Source organism: Lepidochelys kempii, chromosome 15 (genome assembly GCF_965140285.1).
Source record: "Lepidochelys kempii isolate rLepKem1 chromosome 15, rLepKem1.hap1, whole genome shotgun sequence".
Taxonomy (NCBI): domain Eukaryota; kingdom Metazoa; phylum Chordata; order Testudines; family Cheloniidae; genus Lepidochelys; species Lepidochelys kempii.
The window spans coordinates 32,687,805-32,703,958 of record NC_136394.1 but is presented as its reverse complement, the minus strand read 5'-3'; the positions used below and the strand labels follow the sequence as shown (position 1 = coordinate 32,703,958).

Here is a 16,154-nt window from a genome sequence, read left to right as displayed (position 1 = left end):
CTTGGGCTGAGCTTGCCTCAGCTGGGAGCTACCTGTTTATCCCCTTCAGATTAAAGTGGGGGTGGGGCTCAGAGCTGGAAAAGTTAACAGGCCCCTCAACCGTGCACCATGACAGTGTTGTGGGGGATGATCTGAGCGTCTGGGAGCAGGGGACAGCTGGAGGGCCCCCATTGATCCAGCCTTGCACGCCTTACCCTTGATGCTGCTGCACCATCTCCCAGGATAAAAGCATTGTCTGTTCAGCATGGCGGCAGCAGTGTGAGGAAGAAGACAAGCTGTGTGGGTTGAATGGTGTAAGGGGAGCTGGGCTGCAGATTGATAGATTAATTACCCGAGTTAGCCTGGATTTCCTGGAAACTGACTTGAGCAGGATTTCAGTATAGTAGAGGGAATTTCAGTTAAATTGGTGGGGGGGAAATCAGTGCGGCCCCCTTTCCTGATGGGAGGTGACCTTCCTGCTGCTCTGGCTGCTGAGAATCCCTGCAGGCCACTCTTCTGCAGCTGAGCCCAACAGCCCTTACCCCGCCTGGGCCTTTCCCTTACATTCTCTGTGATGCTTGAGACTAACCTGCTGGATGTATCTGACAACACTGCGGCCCATAGAGGTGTGACGTGTTGGGGCATTGTAGGAAATGCCTGTGGATGTTGTTGGAAATGAAATGAATGTTCCTGTGGTAGGTCAGATCAGAATCCCTGCCCTGCCTCTAGCTGCAACAGAACCCTCATGTCTGCCAGGAAGGTGCTGGGAGACCTGGGGCAAGGGTGGGTGCTGAGGCATGTCCTGGTTAGCTGGATGTATTAGCAGCTGAGAGAGGGGGCCTCTCAGCTGAGGAGGGAGAGGGAGGAGGACTCCAGCAGCACTTGGCAGCTCAGTGCAGTTTTGTTCGTCTGCAGTGTTTGAAGGGTTAAAAGCCAAACCGCTATGGTGAGAGGCTGCCTGTTTGGGTGGGAAGAGGCTGGAGTGGCACAGAGGAAGGGCCTGGATCCTAGCTCTGGTGCCTTCTCCCTGTCCTCTCCATGCACTCCAGCTAGCCTGCTCCCTGCTGCTTGTGCTGGCGCACCCCTTGTGTTACTGTCATGCACCCTCCCGCTGACCCACTGACTTGGACAGCACAGGGAGCATGTACAGCACTTCTCTTCAAGGTGCTGTCAGCCGCAGCAAATCAGTTACACCTGCACACGGATGAGTGCCCGATTAGCACTGCCGGGACCCTACTCCTGTCTGCAGCCTGGACACACCACTCCCTTCATCCCAACCCTACCCTCATCCAGCAACAGGGAATCTTTTCTCTTGTCTTCACTTACTCCACTTCTCTTTCAGGACTGAGACTTGCAGAACAGCTGGGGCGTAGAGAAGATGAAGCCAAAATCCGCCATGGCCTGGGCCTCTCCCTCTGGGCTAGTGGGAACCTGGAGGAGGCCCAGCACCAGGTAGGCAGCAGCTCCACCGATAGGAGGCTATCTCGTCCCCTGTAATGCATCTCTCATGCCCTGTAATGCATTCCCTATGTGGTCCTTTCTTACGCATGGTGCCCGTTCAGAGATGACTTGTCACTGCCCACCTGGGTGCAGTCTCCTGGCCTTCTCTCCCTGGACACAGCTATGTCTCTTCCCCTACAGAACGGCCAGCCCCTCTGCCTTGGACACTGCAGCAATGGGTGTGATGAGCTGCTTGCAGACCAGGACTGGATGGGGCAGACCTGACCCCAGCTGAGAGCATGTTGGTCCCAGCTTCTTCCCCTCTCCTCCCTAGTCCCCCTCACTGAAGTGTCAGGGCTGCACGCTGGGCCAGCTACGGTTCTGAGTGTCACCATGGGCTGTTCTCCCCTCCCAGCTCTATAGGGCGTCGGCACTGTTTGAAACCATCCGCCACGAGGTGCAGCTGAGCACAGACTACAAGCTATCGCTCTTTGACCTGCAGACATCATCCTACCAGGCCCTGCAGCGAGTGCTCGTCAGCCTTGGTAAGAGATACCTGTGGTACCCGTGGCTGTTGGGAGCTAGGCGTCTGAGTTCTTCCCTAGCTCCAGGGTTTGACCCAAGTTCCAGGTGTGAAGTTCCTCTCAAGTGTTTCTAGTCTAGTAGTTAGAACAGGAGTTTGGGATCAGGGCTCCTGTGCCTTTTTGTGCTTCTGCTGCTGGCAAGCTGAGCCAGTCCCATTGTGCTCCATGCCTCAGTTTCCCCATGTGTAAAGCTACGTTTATGTCATGGAATTTGTGACTTCCAGAGACCTCCCTGACATTTTCTGCTTCAGCCCCTGGGGCTGGCAGCTAGTGGGGCACCGGCAGGGTTACAGCGACAGCCTCCTCAGGATCCACCTGCAGGATTCCAGCGACGGGCAACAGCCTGCGGGAGGGTGGGGTGGGGAGAGAACCCCACAGCTCCCAGCCACCACCGTGGCAGGAGAAACCATGGGAGCTACAGCAGTAAAAGTCACAGACAGGTCAAGGCTTCTGTGAATTTTTGTTTATTGCCCATTACCTGTCCGTGACTTTTAGTAGAAATAATGATGGCAAAATCTTAGCCTTACCCATATGTAATGTGAGGATAATTCCTCACGGGAGCCTTGTGGGGCTGCACTTAACATTTGCACAAAGCACTGAGATCCTGGGATGAGGCATAGTTCAGCATGTCCTTTCCCTGATATTTCATTGCTTTCCCCTCTCAGCAGCGCTTCCTTCAGCCCCTTGCTTGTGTACGCTTCACTCTTGTGCCCCAGAGGGCTGTGCTGGGTCACATCACAGAGCCCACAGCAGCACTCATTTCCCTCCCATTTGTGTGTAGACCCTTCCCTTACAGGCTTGGGTAGGAGATTCCCCTTCACAAATCAGCATCTTCTGCTCCCAGTGCCAGGTGCACTTCTTCAACCTGCCTTTGCTAATACAAACAGAGCAGCCTGGCTAAAACCCTGCCAAAGCAAACCACTTCCCAGCACATACAATCCTCTGGAGGCCTGGGGAGAGAGTGAACCACACACAATGGATATGAGTCACCTTGCTTAATGCACGACTGGAAGGTAGGCGATGGAAGGTAGGCGATCGGACCCATGGGGATGAGGGTGGGATTAAAACCTTAGATAGAAGAGAAGAGTGTGACAAACATACGAATTGTCTGTAATGTTTTTAAGAACTATCTGTAGGACTCTGTACTTATTGCCTTGGCATTACTACCCAGTGGGTGCAGAAGAGTTAAGATTCTGCTCCTGGCGCAGAGCAGGAGACATGATGTATTTGGGGTGTTAGGAATGGGTCGTTATGGATTGGGTTCAGCCAGTCTTTATTGGTGGCAGATCCCGGAAAGACAATGGGCATGCTGAGCAATTGACACTTTACAACAGGAAGTTCTGGCAAGGTGAACACACGAACTCAGCCAGCCTGGCTTTGCAGCAGGAGGACACTGGACTGAGAGGTGACAGGAGGCAGTGATAAGAACTGGGCTCACAGAAACACAGAAGCTCACCTGGGACTGACAGGCAAAGAGATCAAGAAAGAGAGAGAGAGAACCTGGATGGTTTCTGCAGCAGCATGGCTCAGCGTAGCCCAGGCATTGGCTAGTCTGAACTCTGTCTTACCTTTGCCTCTCTGGCTCACCAAAAGACTTCTCGAGGCTGGGTTACAGTTGACTAATGAACTCTACTCTGTTCTGAAAAGGCTGCCTGAAGTCATTTCAGATACTTGCTGAGCTTCTTTGATCCCTGAAGAGCATAAATGTCTCTGAACAGCAGTCTGCTTCAGTCAGACTCTCTGGGCAGAGCTCTCAGTGAGAAGCAGGAGCACTGGATCCCTTAGGCTCCGTTTCAGAGGTGTGGAGGCCATGTGGCCTACCCTTGTGGAAAAGTGTGACCTCTTGGGGTCTGGCACACTGAAGGGACAGCTTACAAGTCAGAGTGTAGCACAGATCCTGTGGATCTGTGACCGTGGTACTGGATATCTCGGATGTTTGATGTGCCAGGGAGTCCCAAAGGGCACTGGGTTATAGCCGGGGAAGAAGCAACATGCAGGCTGCATATGATGGCAGAGCAGCCAGCCAGGATGCTTGGGGTTGCTGGGGAAACAAAGACAGTCTGCTGCCCTGTGACCTGGAGTGCCGCTGCCCAGCCACCCAGTGGTGCTGGTCTGGATTGGAATAACTGCCATGCTCTCTACCCCTTTACAGTGCTCTGCAGGGTCTGGTGCAGGCCTGAGACACGTCTTTGTTCCCTAATTGTGGCTCTTCTTCACAGGCCACCACGACGAAGCCCTGGCTGTGGCAGAAAGGGGGCGAACAAGAGCGTTCGCTGACTTGCTGGTGGAACGTCAGACTGGACAGCAGGACTCTGACCCCTATTCGCCCGTCACCATTGACCAGGTTCTGGAGACTGTGAATGGCCAGAGGGGACTTGTTCTCTACTACTCACTGGCTGCCGGCTACCTGTACAGCTGGTTGCTTGCTCCTGGGGCAGGTAAGGTTCCTTTCTGTAGATTAGAGCCAACTAGCAAAGCCTGGAAATCAGAGTTGGGACAGACTCATTAGGCTCTCGTCCTGTCCACCACCCAGAGGCTGGGCCTGTCACCCAAAGCTTCACTCTGTAATGTGAAATAGGCCCTGGATTATGTGTGCTTTGCTGCCACATCCTTATGCTCCCTGCTCTCTGATAGTGCTATGACAACTTTTCAGGGTGCTTATTCTGCAGTTGCTTATCACAGCTAATTTTACTGCAACTGATACTCGACTCTTGTTGGGAATTCAGGTAAATCTTGGTAGCTTTGGTGGCAATTCAGCTGCAGAGGTGCTGAGGGAATAGAGCCCTTGTCACCTGTACATGGGAATTGGCAGCTGCTGGGGGAACTTTCTTTCATCCTTTATCTAATATTATCATGAAAGCAGGAAAATAGGATCATCCGTGTAAGCTGGATCAAGAGGCAGGCTGGCTCAGGGGATTGGTAATTGGAGATGAAGCCTTTCACCCTGAGGGCACTGGTTTGAATGCACACTCACAGGCCAAATTCATCTCTGCTCTAATTCTGTTGTAGTCACTGGTGTTACTCTAGGGAGGAATTTGGCCTGAAGACAATAGTAACTAAAAGGTGTCTCCATCTGACAGCTGTTTTGGGGGCCCTGGTAAAATGAGATGGGGGATTTGTCCAGTGTATAAATATCCTCTCTGCAGAAACCAGTGCTGCATAGCACCTTGCGGGCAGGCCAGGAGAGAGCCAGCCATGGAGACTGGACTCCCCTCTTAACTCTAGAGAGGGAGGCCTCCCCTGGTCAGGATTAAGGTATGCTGGTGGGTCGGTGGGGTGGGGTGGGGAAAGGTTCACACTGCTGTGCTGGTGCCATACCTGAGGGAAAGTCTTGACATCACCCCAGAGCTGTCTGTCTATCACCTTGCCACCTTGGTTCCAGGGACCACTAGGGACATAAATTGGCAGCTCCTTCATGGAGCCATGAGCACAGATGTGTTGTTGGTGCAGTTTACACAGTCCATGACACCTGTCCCTTCTGTGGCAAGAGAGAGACCCTAGAGCCTGTTTATTTCAGTGCACCAGGTTGCAGTAGGATTGCCAACCCTCCTGGGTTGGCTGGGAGTCTACTGGAATTGCCATTGATCTCCCGGTGACTATTGAAAGCAATCCAGGAGATTTTAATAGGTACAGTACAAATAATGACATTACATCATGTTGGGAAAAAAATCTCCTGGAATAGCTTCAGTCAGAGTTGGTAACCTGTTTCCTGCCTCCTCCGGAAACTCCTGTTGAAGCTCTGGCTGCACCTTTCCCTGTACATTTTTATTGATGTACTGTCCATGTGTGGCCACACAAAATCTCGGAGCCTCCCTGTCATCCTCCTTCTGGCGCTGGGCAAGAAGGCTATTTACCAGGCTAGGAAGAGGGAGTTGGACTGGGATGTTCTCTGGGACTGTGGAGAGGAGCCAATTTTTGTTCACTTTTTTTATCCGCGCATCCCGGCAGATTCCTCTGGATGGCTTCCGCTCTGGAGAGGTGGGCACTACCTGGGCTTCTCAGCTCAGTGTTCCTTTCTTGTACCCTTGTTTTGGCACCTTCTTCCAGCATTTTTCATTCTTTGTCCCCTGTAACTTCTCAATACCCATGTTTCTTTTGGTCCATACCCCTCTGTTGAGCGGGAGGACTTCATGGTTTTGAGGACTGATCTCCCTTTGGGGGATCTGGCTGGCTCATGGGACCCAAATAGGCCAGCACATGCGGCATGCACAGAAATAGAGGAAAGGAAAGTTCAGTCAGAGAAGCATGTTCAGGGCTTTGACATTCACCCATAAATGGGAAAGTTTTCAGGTGCTTAATTTACCCATTTTTCAATAGCCAATCTGTCTGGATTTCCCACAGGGCAATGCAAAGAATGATAATGAGATTCCAAGCACGCTGCCTCCAATAGAGAATCTTTTATGTAACAAAAAGTCCTCACTTTAATTACATTTCTCTGTTTTATGCTTCCAAATGCATTTGACATGTATTAATTGCAGTGGATTACAGATAACAGGAGGGCAGCCCAACTTCCTGATATGCCATCTAACTGTCTGATCCTCTGAATCTTCTTCACATGAATGTGGAAACATTTATCACAGAGGAGCAGAGCAGGAAGGATTAATTGGAAGAGGATCCTTTTTTGCAGGCAGCTGTTATTCATTATCTAATAAAGTGATGACTGTAAATCTTCAGGAGTTCTTCTTGTATATAATTTAATAATTGTAACCCTTCACCACGACAAAGCTAAAGAGATAAAGAGCACTAATTCAGATTGCATTGAACATGGTTCAACAAGGAAAGCAAACACAAATGAACTTCTTCAGCTTGGATGACATATTTTTCGCTAGATGTATCTCTTTGATTACTTACTCTAGGAGTGACTTAAATCCTTTATGGATCTGAGTGAAGAGAGGTTACTGTCCTGTTACACACATGGTCACTAATTGCCCTCTCAAACCATACATTTTGCGTAATAAAATGGTGGTGGTTTTACCACACTGGAGACAGACCTGGGCCTGGTAAGATGGTATCCGTTGGAGGAACAGGGTTTGTCACTGGGATTCATAGAGATTTAGTCATGGCCCCTCCATCCCCAGCACAAGTTAGGGACTTGTAGAAGAGCAGCCGCAACCAACCTCCTGGGGCACTTGGGTATGTAACTGCCCGGCCCTTAGAGGCTGTTCTGTGTAACTGAGCTTTGCGAGGCGGTGCTGGTTACACTGTCTGCTCGGACTGTCTCCCACTCTCAGACCCTTATTCTGCAGCTAGTTGCTGTTTCACCTTTGGCTGCCTTACTGTGGGCTCTTATGTGGGAGTTCTCAGGCACTGACTCCAGCTCTCTACTTTCTTCTTGCCTTCTCCAATACGTACGCAGAAACTTTGAGGGCATCTCAGGTTCCTCATTCTAGCATAGGTAATATTCCCTTAGAACTCCCCACTCACCCCTTGACCATTTCAATGGATCCATTTGTGGCTGTTGCTACAGAATAGGTTGCTTAAGTCTTTTGATTTGACCGTCTCTTCTTACCAGCTTGGTTTGTTGTTTATGCTGCCACTGTGAACAGGGTGCCCAGGGTAAGCTTTGAAGAGTGGTCACAGGTGCCGTGGCACGGCAGGGTTACTCATATTAGAAAGGGTGTGCTGGTCTGAGTGGAGGAGGGTTTTATCTGCAGTAATAGCTGAATCCTTGACAAAATGTTGCACTCCTGATATGAATGTTTCCTTTCTCTGGTGTGCCCCATTGTGTAATGTTCTTGCTTTAGTATTTTAATATGCACTAATCTGCCTTTTACTTCTTTGCATGTGTTTTTGTGCATACGGGTGAAATGAGAAATCTCCATGTGACACAAGGAGATTCTGCTGTAGTAATAACATTTTTGTTCAGCCTTTCAGCCCTTGTGTGTCCAGTTTATGTGGTCAGATACTATTAATAGACATTTTTCATATGCTGCTATTGAAATGTGAATTTCCCTGGTAGATGCTTGCGAGAAACATCTGTTTTATAATTCATATGAGGCTGCTGTGATAGTAAGTGCCTTCTGAACATCTCATTAAAGCCCTGCTCAGTTTTCTTCCCTTGATCCATCATTTGCAAAGTACAAAACCAGATTTTAAAAGCAAAGTCTTAATATAGCATATTGGACTAACTCCTGGAAAGCCCTCTGGAGACACGGCACGGCATGCTTCGCTCCATTTCTGCTGGAGATGCCAAACCCTCAGGACTTGTAACAGTTGTACTGCTTTCTTTGTCAGTTGCTGGCAGTGCACTCCCTTCACACAGTTGATAATGCTGGTGATGAATGTGTCCTTGCAGGAATTCTGAAGTTTCATGAATACTATCTGGGTGACAGCATGGCAGAGAATGCCGGGGACATCCATGAAGCAAGCAGCGTGGGCTTCCAAACAGTTACTAATTCAGCACTGGAGCTCTACATCTCAAGTGTACGAGAGGCACTGGGCGTGGACTCCTACTATACCCGGTGAGTTAGGGGTTCATATCCTGATTCTCTTGCTCCCACCTGGAAGTCATGTATCCAAACAGCCTGAGAGGAGCTGATGGCTGAGAAGGCTGAGAACTCTGATTTTCTGGGCCAAATTTTAAATAAGCTTCAGCCAAGCTGCTCTATTTTGTATCCACAGCCATCTGTGCTGCAAATAATAGATTATGTGCATGCAGATGGGGTTTGCACCCATAGACTCGATGGTTAGATGTCTCATTATCTGCTATATATGGGCAGATTCTATTCAGAGGCACCCATGTAATTAATTCTCCCTCAGAGATTTGCTCATAAAAAATTGCAGTTGCGACTTGGGCGAGAACATTTTTGAAATATGTCCCTTTATGGCTAGCAAATACCTCACGGGGAATGAACAGTCCCTCTGATCAGCGTAGCTGCTATCTGACAACAGGTAGAGATTTCCTTCAGTTTATCCATTGTACAGGTATACGCCACAAGTATTTTTACACAATTTTTACTCTGTGGCTTGAACATGAATATCTTAAATTCAAGCTGTGTGCTTAGCTGTGATTGGTCTCATAAGTCACATAGTGTTATTTGGTTCCCTGATTGGATGAGCACACAAGCACTTCCTGTACTGATACTTGAACATGCAAATTACACTTTGTCTTCTGCAAACACTTAAGCCTGCAGGAAGGAGCCAGGGACATCCCCATTCTTGCACCTGCTCTGTGAATTGAACAGGTGGGAGGTTCTGCCATAAAGGATATGATGACACTTAGGCCATGTCTGCACTACCACTTATGTCAGCAAAACTTGTGTCACTCAGGGGTACGGGAAAAAACACCCCCCCGAGTGACATACGTTTCGCCAGCATAAGAGGCAGTGTGCACAGCCCTATGTCGGCAGAAGACATTCTATGCCAACATAGCTGCTCCCGCTGCTCCTTGAGGGTGATCTGATTATGTCAGTGGGAGAGCTCTCTCCCTTTGGCACAGCGCAGGTATACAGGAGATCTTACTGTGGTGCAGCTGCGTTGGTGCAGCTGTGCCACTGTAAGCTCTCTAGTGTAGACGTAGCCTTAATCTTCTAACTAAAATTGAAACCCACTGTACAGTCATAGACTGTATGTTCTGAGCAGGTTGGTTTCATCTCAGGCATTGTTTGTGCCCTCAGAAGCATATGCTAGAAAAAGAATCAGGTTAGTAACCAACTTGCACTTTGCCTGATTTACCCCCGGTGAGGGGAAGAGCAAGTGTATTTGCTGGCCTGGGACGTGACCTAGGCCCTGGACACCTGTAGGAACGGCGGCAATGGTTTGTTGTGTTTTATTGTGTTTTAAATTTCTTTAAACTGAATCCACATTCTCTTGTAACCATAGCACTGTTTCTGCAGCACTGAGAATTGTGGGTGACTTTCCTGTGGTTGGATCACTAACACTAACGCAGGGCACTGCAGATGCTGCACTATAGGAAACTTTTTGCAGATCCCGTCTTGCTTCTGATTTCAGTGATTAGTCCTGTGTGTTAAAGATCCATTTGTTTGTCTGACTCTCATATTAGCAGGGAGGGAGTTCCCTGCTGGCTGGGGGCAGGGCATGCAGGATCTGCTTGCAGTGGGAATGATCTCATTTGTAATCTTGAAATCTTATGTTGCTGCCTTCATCACAGAAGTATGCGCTAGGTCATGGAAGGCTCTGCTCTGACTGAACTTCCTCGGGCCTGGACCCCTGGGGGCAGGGGGCAGTTATGGCTGAGTGGGACATCACTCAGAAAACTGATTTTTCATGCAAATAGTTCTGGCAAAGAAACAGAAATTTCATTTTTGTGGAATTGAGCCAAAAAGTAAATTTTGCTCAGGATTTTGTGGACAGTGCAGAAAAAGTTGCAAACACCTCCCCCCCGCTTCCCCCGCAATTAATCTCTATTAATAGCTGTACTGGTGCCTGCCACAGGAACCAGCCAGATCTGTGTACCTGGTGCTGCAGTAACGTGAGTCAGACCTTCCTGTGCAGAAGGTAGCAATAAAACCAAGAGGTGCTGCAGAGACCTCTCCCCAGCAATGCCTGCGCTCGCTCTGTCCCGCGTTCACACCTCAGTCTGATTTAGTTGGATTTTCCACCATTTGATTGTGTTAAGAGATTCAGGGTGATTTTTGCAATTCTGTCTGAGATGTTTTAACTGTGTTGAGTGTGATCAAATTTCCAGTCAGCTTCGTCTCTGATTTCTCTGACATCCCTGCCCTGTGATAGGATGGGACATCCTGGGGTCACACGGTGGACAGCTATTAGCAAGCCATGCTGAGTTACTGAACAGATGCAGTCAGCATCTTAGAAAGGAATCCCCGGGGAGGCTGTGAATTCTGTTACCAAGTGTGGGCAGGGAGCTTGTTCTTCCCTCTGTGTCAGAATCTATAAGGAAGATGGAAGACCTGGGTAATTCTCAGCTTGGGCCCTAAAGATTTCTGAAACTATTTACCCTGGAGGAATTCCACCATGATTTCAACAATTTCCATCCCACCACCAACCTCAGCCTGGTCCAGTCCACACAAGAGATCCACTTCCTGGACACTACAGTGCTAACAAGCGATGGTCACATAAACACCACCCTATACCGGAAACCTACTGACCGCTATTCCTACCTGCATGCCTCCAGCTTTCACCCTGACCACACCACACGATCCATCGTCTACAGCCAAGCTGTGCGATACAACCGCATTTGCTCCAACCCCTCAGACAGAGACAAACACCTACAAGATCTCTGTCAAGCTTTCTTACAACTACAATACCCACCTGCTGAAGTAAAGAAACAGATTGATAGAGCCAGAAGAGTTCCCAGAAGTCACCTACTACAGGACAGGCCTAACAAAGAAAATAACAGAACGCCACTAGCCGTCACCTTCAGCCCCCAACTAAAACCCCTCCAACGCATTATTAAGGATCTACAACCTATCCTAAAGGATGACCCAACACTCTCACAAATCTTGGGAGACAGGCCAGTCCTTGCCTACAGACAGCCCCGCAACCTGAAGCAAATACTCACCAACAACCACATACCACACAACAGAACCACTAACCCAGGAACCTATCCTTGCAACAAAGCCCGTTGCCAATTGTGCCCACATATCTATTCAGGGGACACCATCACAGGGCCTAATAACATCAGCCACACTATCAGAGGCTCGTATACCTGCACATCCACCAATGTGATATATGCCATCATGTGCCAGCAATGCCCCTCTGACATGTACATTGGTCAAACTGGACAGTCTCTACGTAAAAGAATAAATGGACACAAATCAGATGTCAAGAATTATAACATTCATAAACCAGTCGGAGAACACTTCAATCTCTCTGGTCACGCAATCACAGACATGAAGGTCGCTGTCTTAAAACAAAAAAACTTCAAATCCAGACTCCAGCGAGAAACTGCTGAATTGGAATTCATTTGCAAATTGGATCCTATTAATTTAGGCTTAAATAGAGACTGGGAGTGGCTAAGTCATTATGCAAGGTAGCCTATTTCCTCTTGTTTTTTCCTACCCCCCCTCCCCCCAGACGTTCTGGTTTAACTTGGATTTAAACTTGGAGAGTGGTCAGTTTGGATGAGCTATTACCAGCAGGAGAGTGAGTTTGTGTGTGTATGGGGGTGGGGGGGATGTGAGAGAACCTAGATTTGTGCAGGAAATGGCCCACCTTAATTATGCACATTGTAGGGAGAATGGTCACTTTGGATGAGCTATTACCAGCAGGAGAGTGAGTTTGTGTGTGTGGTTTTTGGGAGGGGGGTGAGGGGGTGAGAGAACCTGGATTTGTGCAGGAAATGGCCCAACTTTATTATCATGCACATTGTGTAAAGACAGGTTTCAGAGTAACAGCCGTGTTAGTCTGTATTCGCAAAAAGAAAAGGAGGACTTGTGGCACCTTAGAGACTAACCAATTTATTAGAGCATAAGCTTTCGTGAGCTACAGCTCACTTCCTCAGATGCATATCATGGAAACTGCAGCAGACTTTATATATACACAGAGAATATGAAACAATACCTCCTCCCACCCCACTGTCCTGCTGGTAATAGCTTATCTAAAGTGATCATCAGGTGGGCCATTTCCAGCACAAATCCAGGTTTTCTCACCCTCCACCCCCCCACACAAATTCACTCTCCTGCTGGTGATAGCCCATCCAAAGTGACAACTCTTTACACAATGTGCATGACAATCAAGTTGGGCTATTTCCTGCACAAATCCAGGTTTTCTCACATCCCCCCCACCCCCATACACACACAAACTCACTCTCCTGCTGGTCATAGCTCATCCTGTGTAAAGAGTTGTCACTTTGGATGGGCTATCACCAGCAGGAGAGTGAATTTGTGTGGGGGGGTGGAGGGTGAGAAAACCTGGATTTGTGCTGGAAATGGCCCACCTGATGATCACTTTAGATAAGCTATTACCAGCAGGACAGTGGGGTGGGAGGAGGTATTTTTTCATATTCTCTGTGTATAAATAAAGCCTGCTGCAGTTTCCACGGCATGCATCCGATGAAGTGAGCTGTAGCTCACGAAAGCTCATGCTCAAATAAATTGGTTAGTCTCTAAGGTGCCACAAGTCCTCCTTTTCTTTTTGCGAATACAGACTAACACGGCTGTTACTCTGAAACCTATACTTACCCTGGTGTGATCTCAAACTAAACTGAAGGGTGAGTGTCCGAGAAAGATGAGGGTACGTTGGAAAGGTTTGCAAGGCAGAGAGTTTCAGACTCGGACACTGTAGTATACTAGCTTAGCCTCACCTTTTTTCTTCGGATGACTGGGGAGAAAACGCAACCTAAAAAGCTGTTAGAGAAAATGCCTAATTTTTGAGCTAGTGGGGAAAGGTGCTTTTGTCCAGGAATTCTGGCAACATGTCACAGAACCTAAGAAATATAGAGCTGGAAGGGACCTTGAGGTCATTGCCGTTCCCCCACACTGAGACAAGATTAAGTCATTGCTGTGTTTCTGGGCGTGGGAGCGCCACATAGTGGTGGGGGAATGAATGAACTCTGCTGTGCAGATTGGCCTCTTGCTCTTGATTACCGGAATTTGGATTCAGTCCAGACTTGACAAATTAGTTCAGAGTTACAGCCAAGCTGCTTAGTGCAAGCAGTGGATTACAAGGAAGGGATCAGCATTGCTCATTTTGTGTGTGACCTCCAAGGCTGCTTGAACCACATTGCTGCTGTCATGCTTTCCAAAGGCATGAAACAAAACCCCCAGCTCAGACACAAGAGGGGAGTTCTGTGCCCAAAGCCGATTGAGATGGCAATCTAACACATGGAGGGTGCAACGTCACAGAGTCAGAGGAGGTTTCTCCAAGCAGTGCAGGAGACACACAAAACTCAGATTAAAAACTGTTCTTTTTAGCCGTAGGCGGGGCCTGAGCCCTACTTTCCTCCTCTGGACGAACATCCTTTTGGACCCAGTGGCCTCGGAGGGTGCAGGGGGTTGCAGCTGACAATTCCTTTGTGGTGGAGGAATGAGTTAAGGCCATTGGACATGCTTGTCAGGTTTGCAGCTGCCCATATTTTGGAGGTGTAATCCCCATCGGATCAGCCTTTCCATGGATTTCATACTTCCCATTTTCTTACTGGGACTGTCCCCTTCAGTCCGCATACAGGTGTGCCAGGCTCCTCAGCAAGTGAGTTCTCTCCTCCATAGTCAGAAGGAGACAGTGAGACACTGCTGAGGTGGTTAGAAGCAGTTTGTTATCATCAGGCATAACCAGGGGATAGGTCAGTGGTTTTGCTTCTGGTTTTCCTCGTTTAGGCCACTATTCCAAACACAAGCTGAAGCAGAGGGCACCAGACGTGGCTGGAAAGAGGAAAGTAATCTAATGATTTCGCTTCTTCTTTTTAAACTTTGCCAGGGAGCCTTACGCAGCTGCTGAGATTGGAAGCTGCTAGCAGATGGAGCACTCACAGGGCAGATGGCAGGAGCATAAACTCCATCCGCCAGAAGTAAATGTATTTAGTTTGGTCATCTCTCTGTGGCATGGATTCTAAAGTCCTCCTGGCCTCTCTGCTTCTGAGTATTGAGATGTGACCTATCCACTAAGACCCAAAGCGCTACTTATGCAGGTAGTAATGGGAGGAGTAAGTTTCACCTATGTGGATGGCAGCCAGCTCCACACATCAGATGTGGCAATGGGGCAAAGGGGATGATATGGGGGATGAATGTCATTCACTTATCTGCTAGACTAGCCACACTGCCAATCTCACTGGGTTTGCGTCTTTTACAAAGGCCTTAGGTATCCATCCACAGGGCTCCAGGTGTCCAGTTTTGTGTTCAGATATAGAAGCGAGGACTCAGGGACTACAAGCCAACTCTATGGGCATAATAACACTTACAGCAGCCACTTCTATAATTTAGCATAATGAAGGTGATGGGTTTGAAGTGACAAAATCTCAGGTTTCCTGGGGCTGTCACAGACAATGAAGGCCTTTTATTAGTGTTTGATGAGCTCAGACAAATAATACAATGTATGATTCTTAATCGGCCATGAGAGGTGGAATTGGCTTTAAAAAGTCAGTCGCTTCCAATAAAATGTGTTGGCTACACAAAGACAATCTCATTGCAACATTCCTTAATTGCCTTTTCCTTTATCCCTTTGCTGGTTTTCCAACTGTATGCTAATCAGACACATGCAGGGAGGGAGTTCCCTGCAAAATAATGTCTCTCCTGATGCAAACTCCCTGCAGCGAGGAATGCAGTGGCTGTGACTGGCACCCTGCACTACACCCAGAGGCACTCCCACTCACAGTGTCTGCAGCGTTGTGTGGCATTCACAGCTAGGGACAGCGCAGGCCAGACTGACTACTGTCTCCTGGCAGCCGGGCCTATGCACTGAAAAGGATGGGACCCTCTGCAGGTGGGGTCCGGGGTGGGGATCTACCAAGGAGGAAAGAATGAACCTGCTGCAGGGCAGGACGCAACTTCTCCTCCAGCATATCGCTGAGCACACCAGCGTGAAGGTTTGCCATATAAATTAGTGCACTTTTAACCTCCTGCCCTGATACTGCCTGGTGGTACTCTCCAGAGAGCCCAAATCCAATCTGTTTTCTTAGCCAACTTGCTAGGAAGTTGCTCTCAGCCAGAGGGCTGTGGAGTTCTCCCGCCTGCACAGAACAGGTGTATGGTTCCACTGGGCCTGACTTTGTTGTGCATTCTGCCAGAGAGAAAGAGAACAGCTTCCTTGCCACTGTCCCTACCATGATAGCGAGAGACAGAAATGCTCTCTGTGATAAATGACCAGACATGCCAGTAGGGTGACCAGATAGCAAGAAAAATGGGGACAGGAGGTGGGGGGTTATAGGAGCCTATATAAGAAACAGCCCCAAATATTGGGACTGTCCCTATAAAATCAGGACATCTGGTCACCCTCACGCGCAGTGAGTTCTGCACCACTCGTGCTTCAGCCTTCTCCCTCACTGCTCCATCAGTTGCGGGCCTTCGATGAGTGAGCTCCAAGGGTTGGGGACAGTGTTGATGGGATCTGCCAGTGTTGGTGTACAAGAGGATGTCCTGATATTCCACTAAACTATCAGCTAAGTGTATTTCCCCTACTGTTCTCTAGACAAGAGTTTGAGTGGTGGGTGGTGATTTGGGGACCACTGGGTTGAATTTCCAGAGACCTTTGGATGTTTCCCTTGCTGTCTCAGATGACGGTTCAAACATAAGAAAC

At 48.7% G+C, this 16,154-nt stretch overlaps 1 protein-coding gene across 2 annotated transcripts in view; it reads left to right on the top strand.

Annotated features, from left to right (window-relative positions):
- The window catches only part of TTC28 (tetratricopeptide repeat domain 28), a 510,509-nt gene that overhangs the window by 424,481 nt on the left and 69,874 nt on the right, over positions 1-16,154 (top strand). For both annotated transcript variants that reach the window (XM_073313673.2, XM_073313672.2), the window contains exons 9-12: positions 1,322-1,431; positions 1,835-1,964; positions 4,223-4,441; positions 8,299-8,464. In XM_073313673.2, coding sequence (XP_073169774.1) covers positions 1,322-1,431; positions 1,835-1,964; positions 4,223-4,441; positions 8,299-8,464 — 625 coding nt within the window. The remainder of the gene's footprint in view (positions 1-1,321; positions 1,432-1,834; positions 1,965-4,222; positions 4,442-8,298; positions 8,465-16,154) is intronic.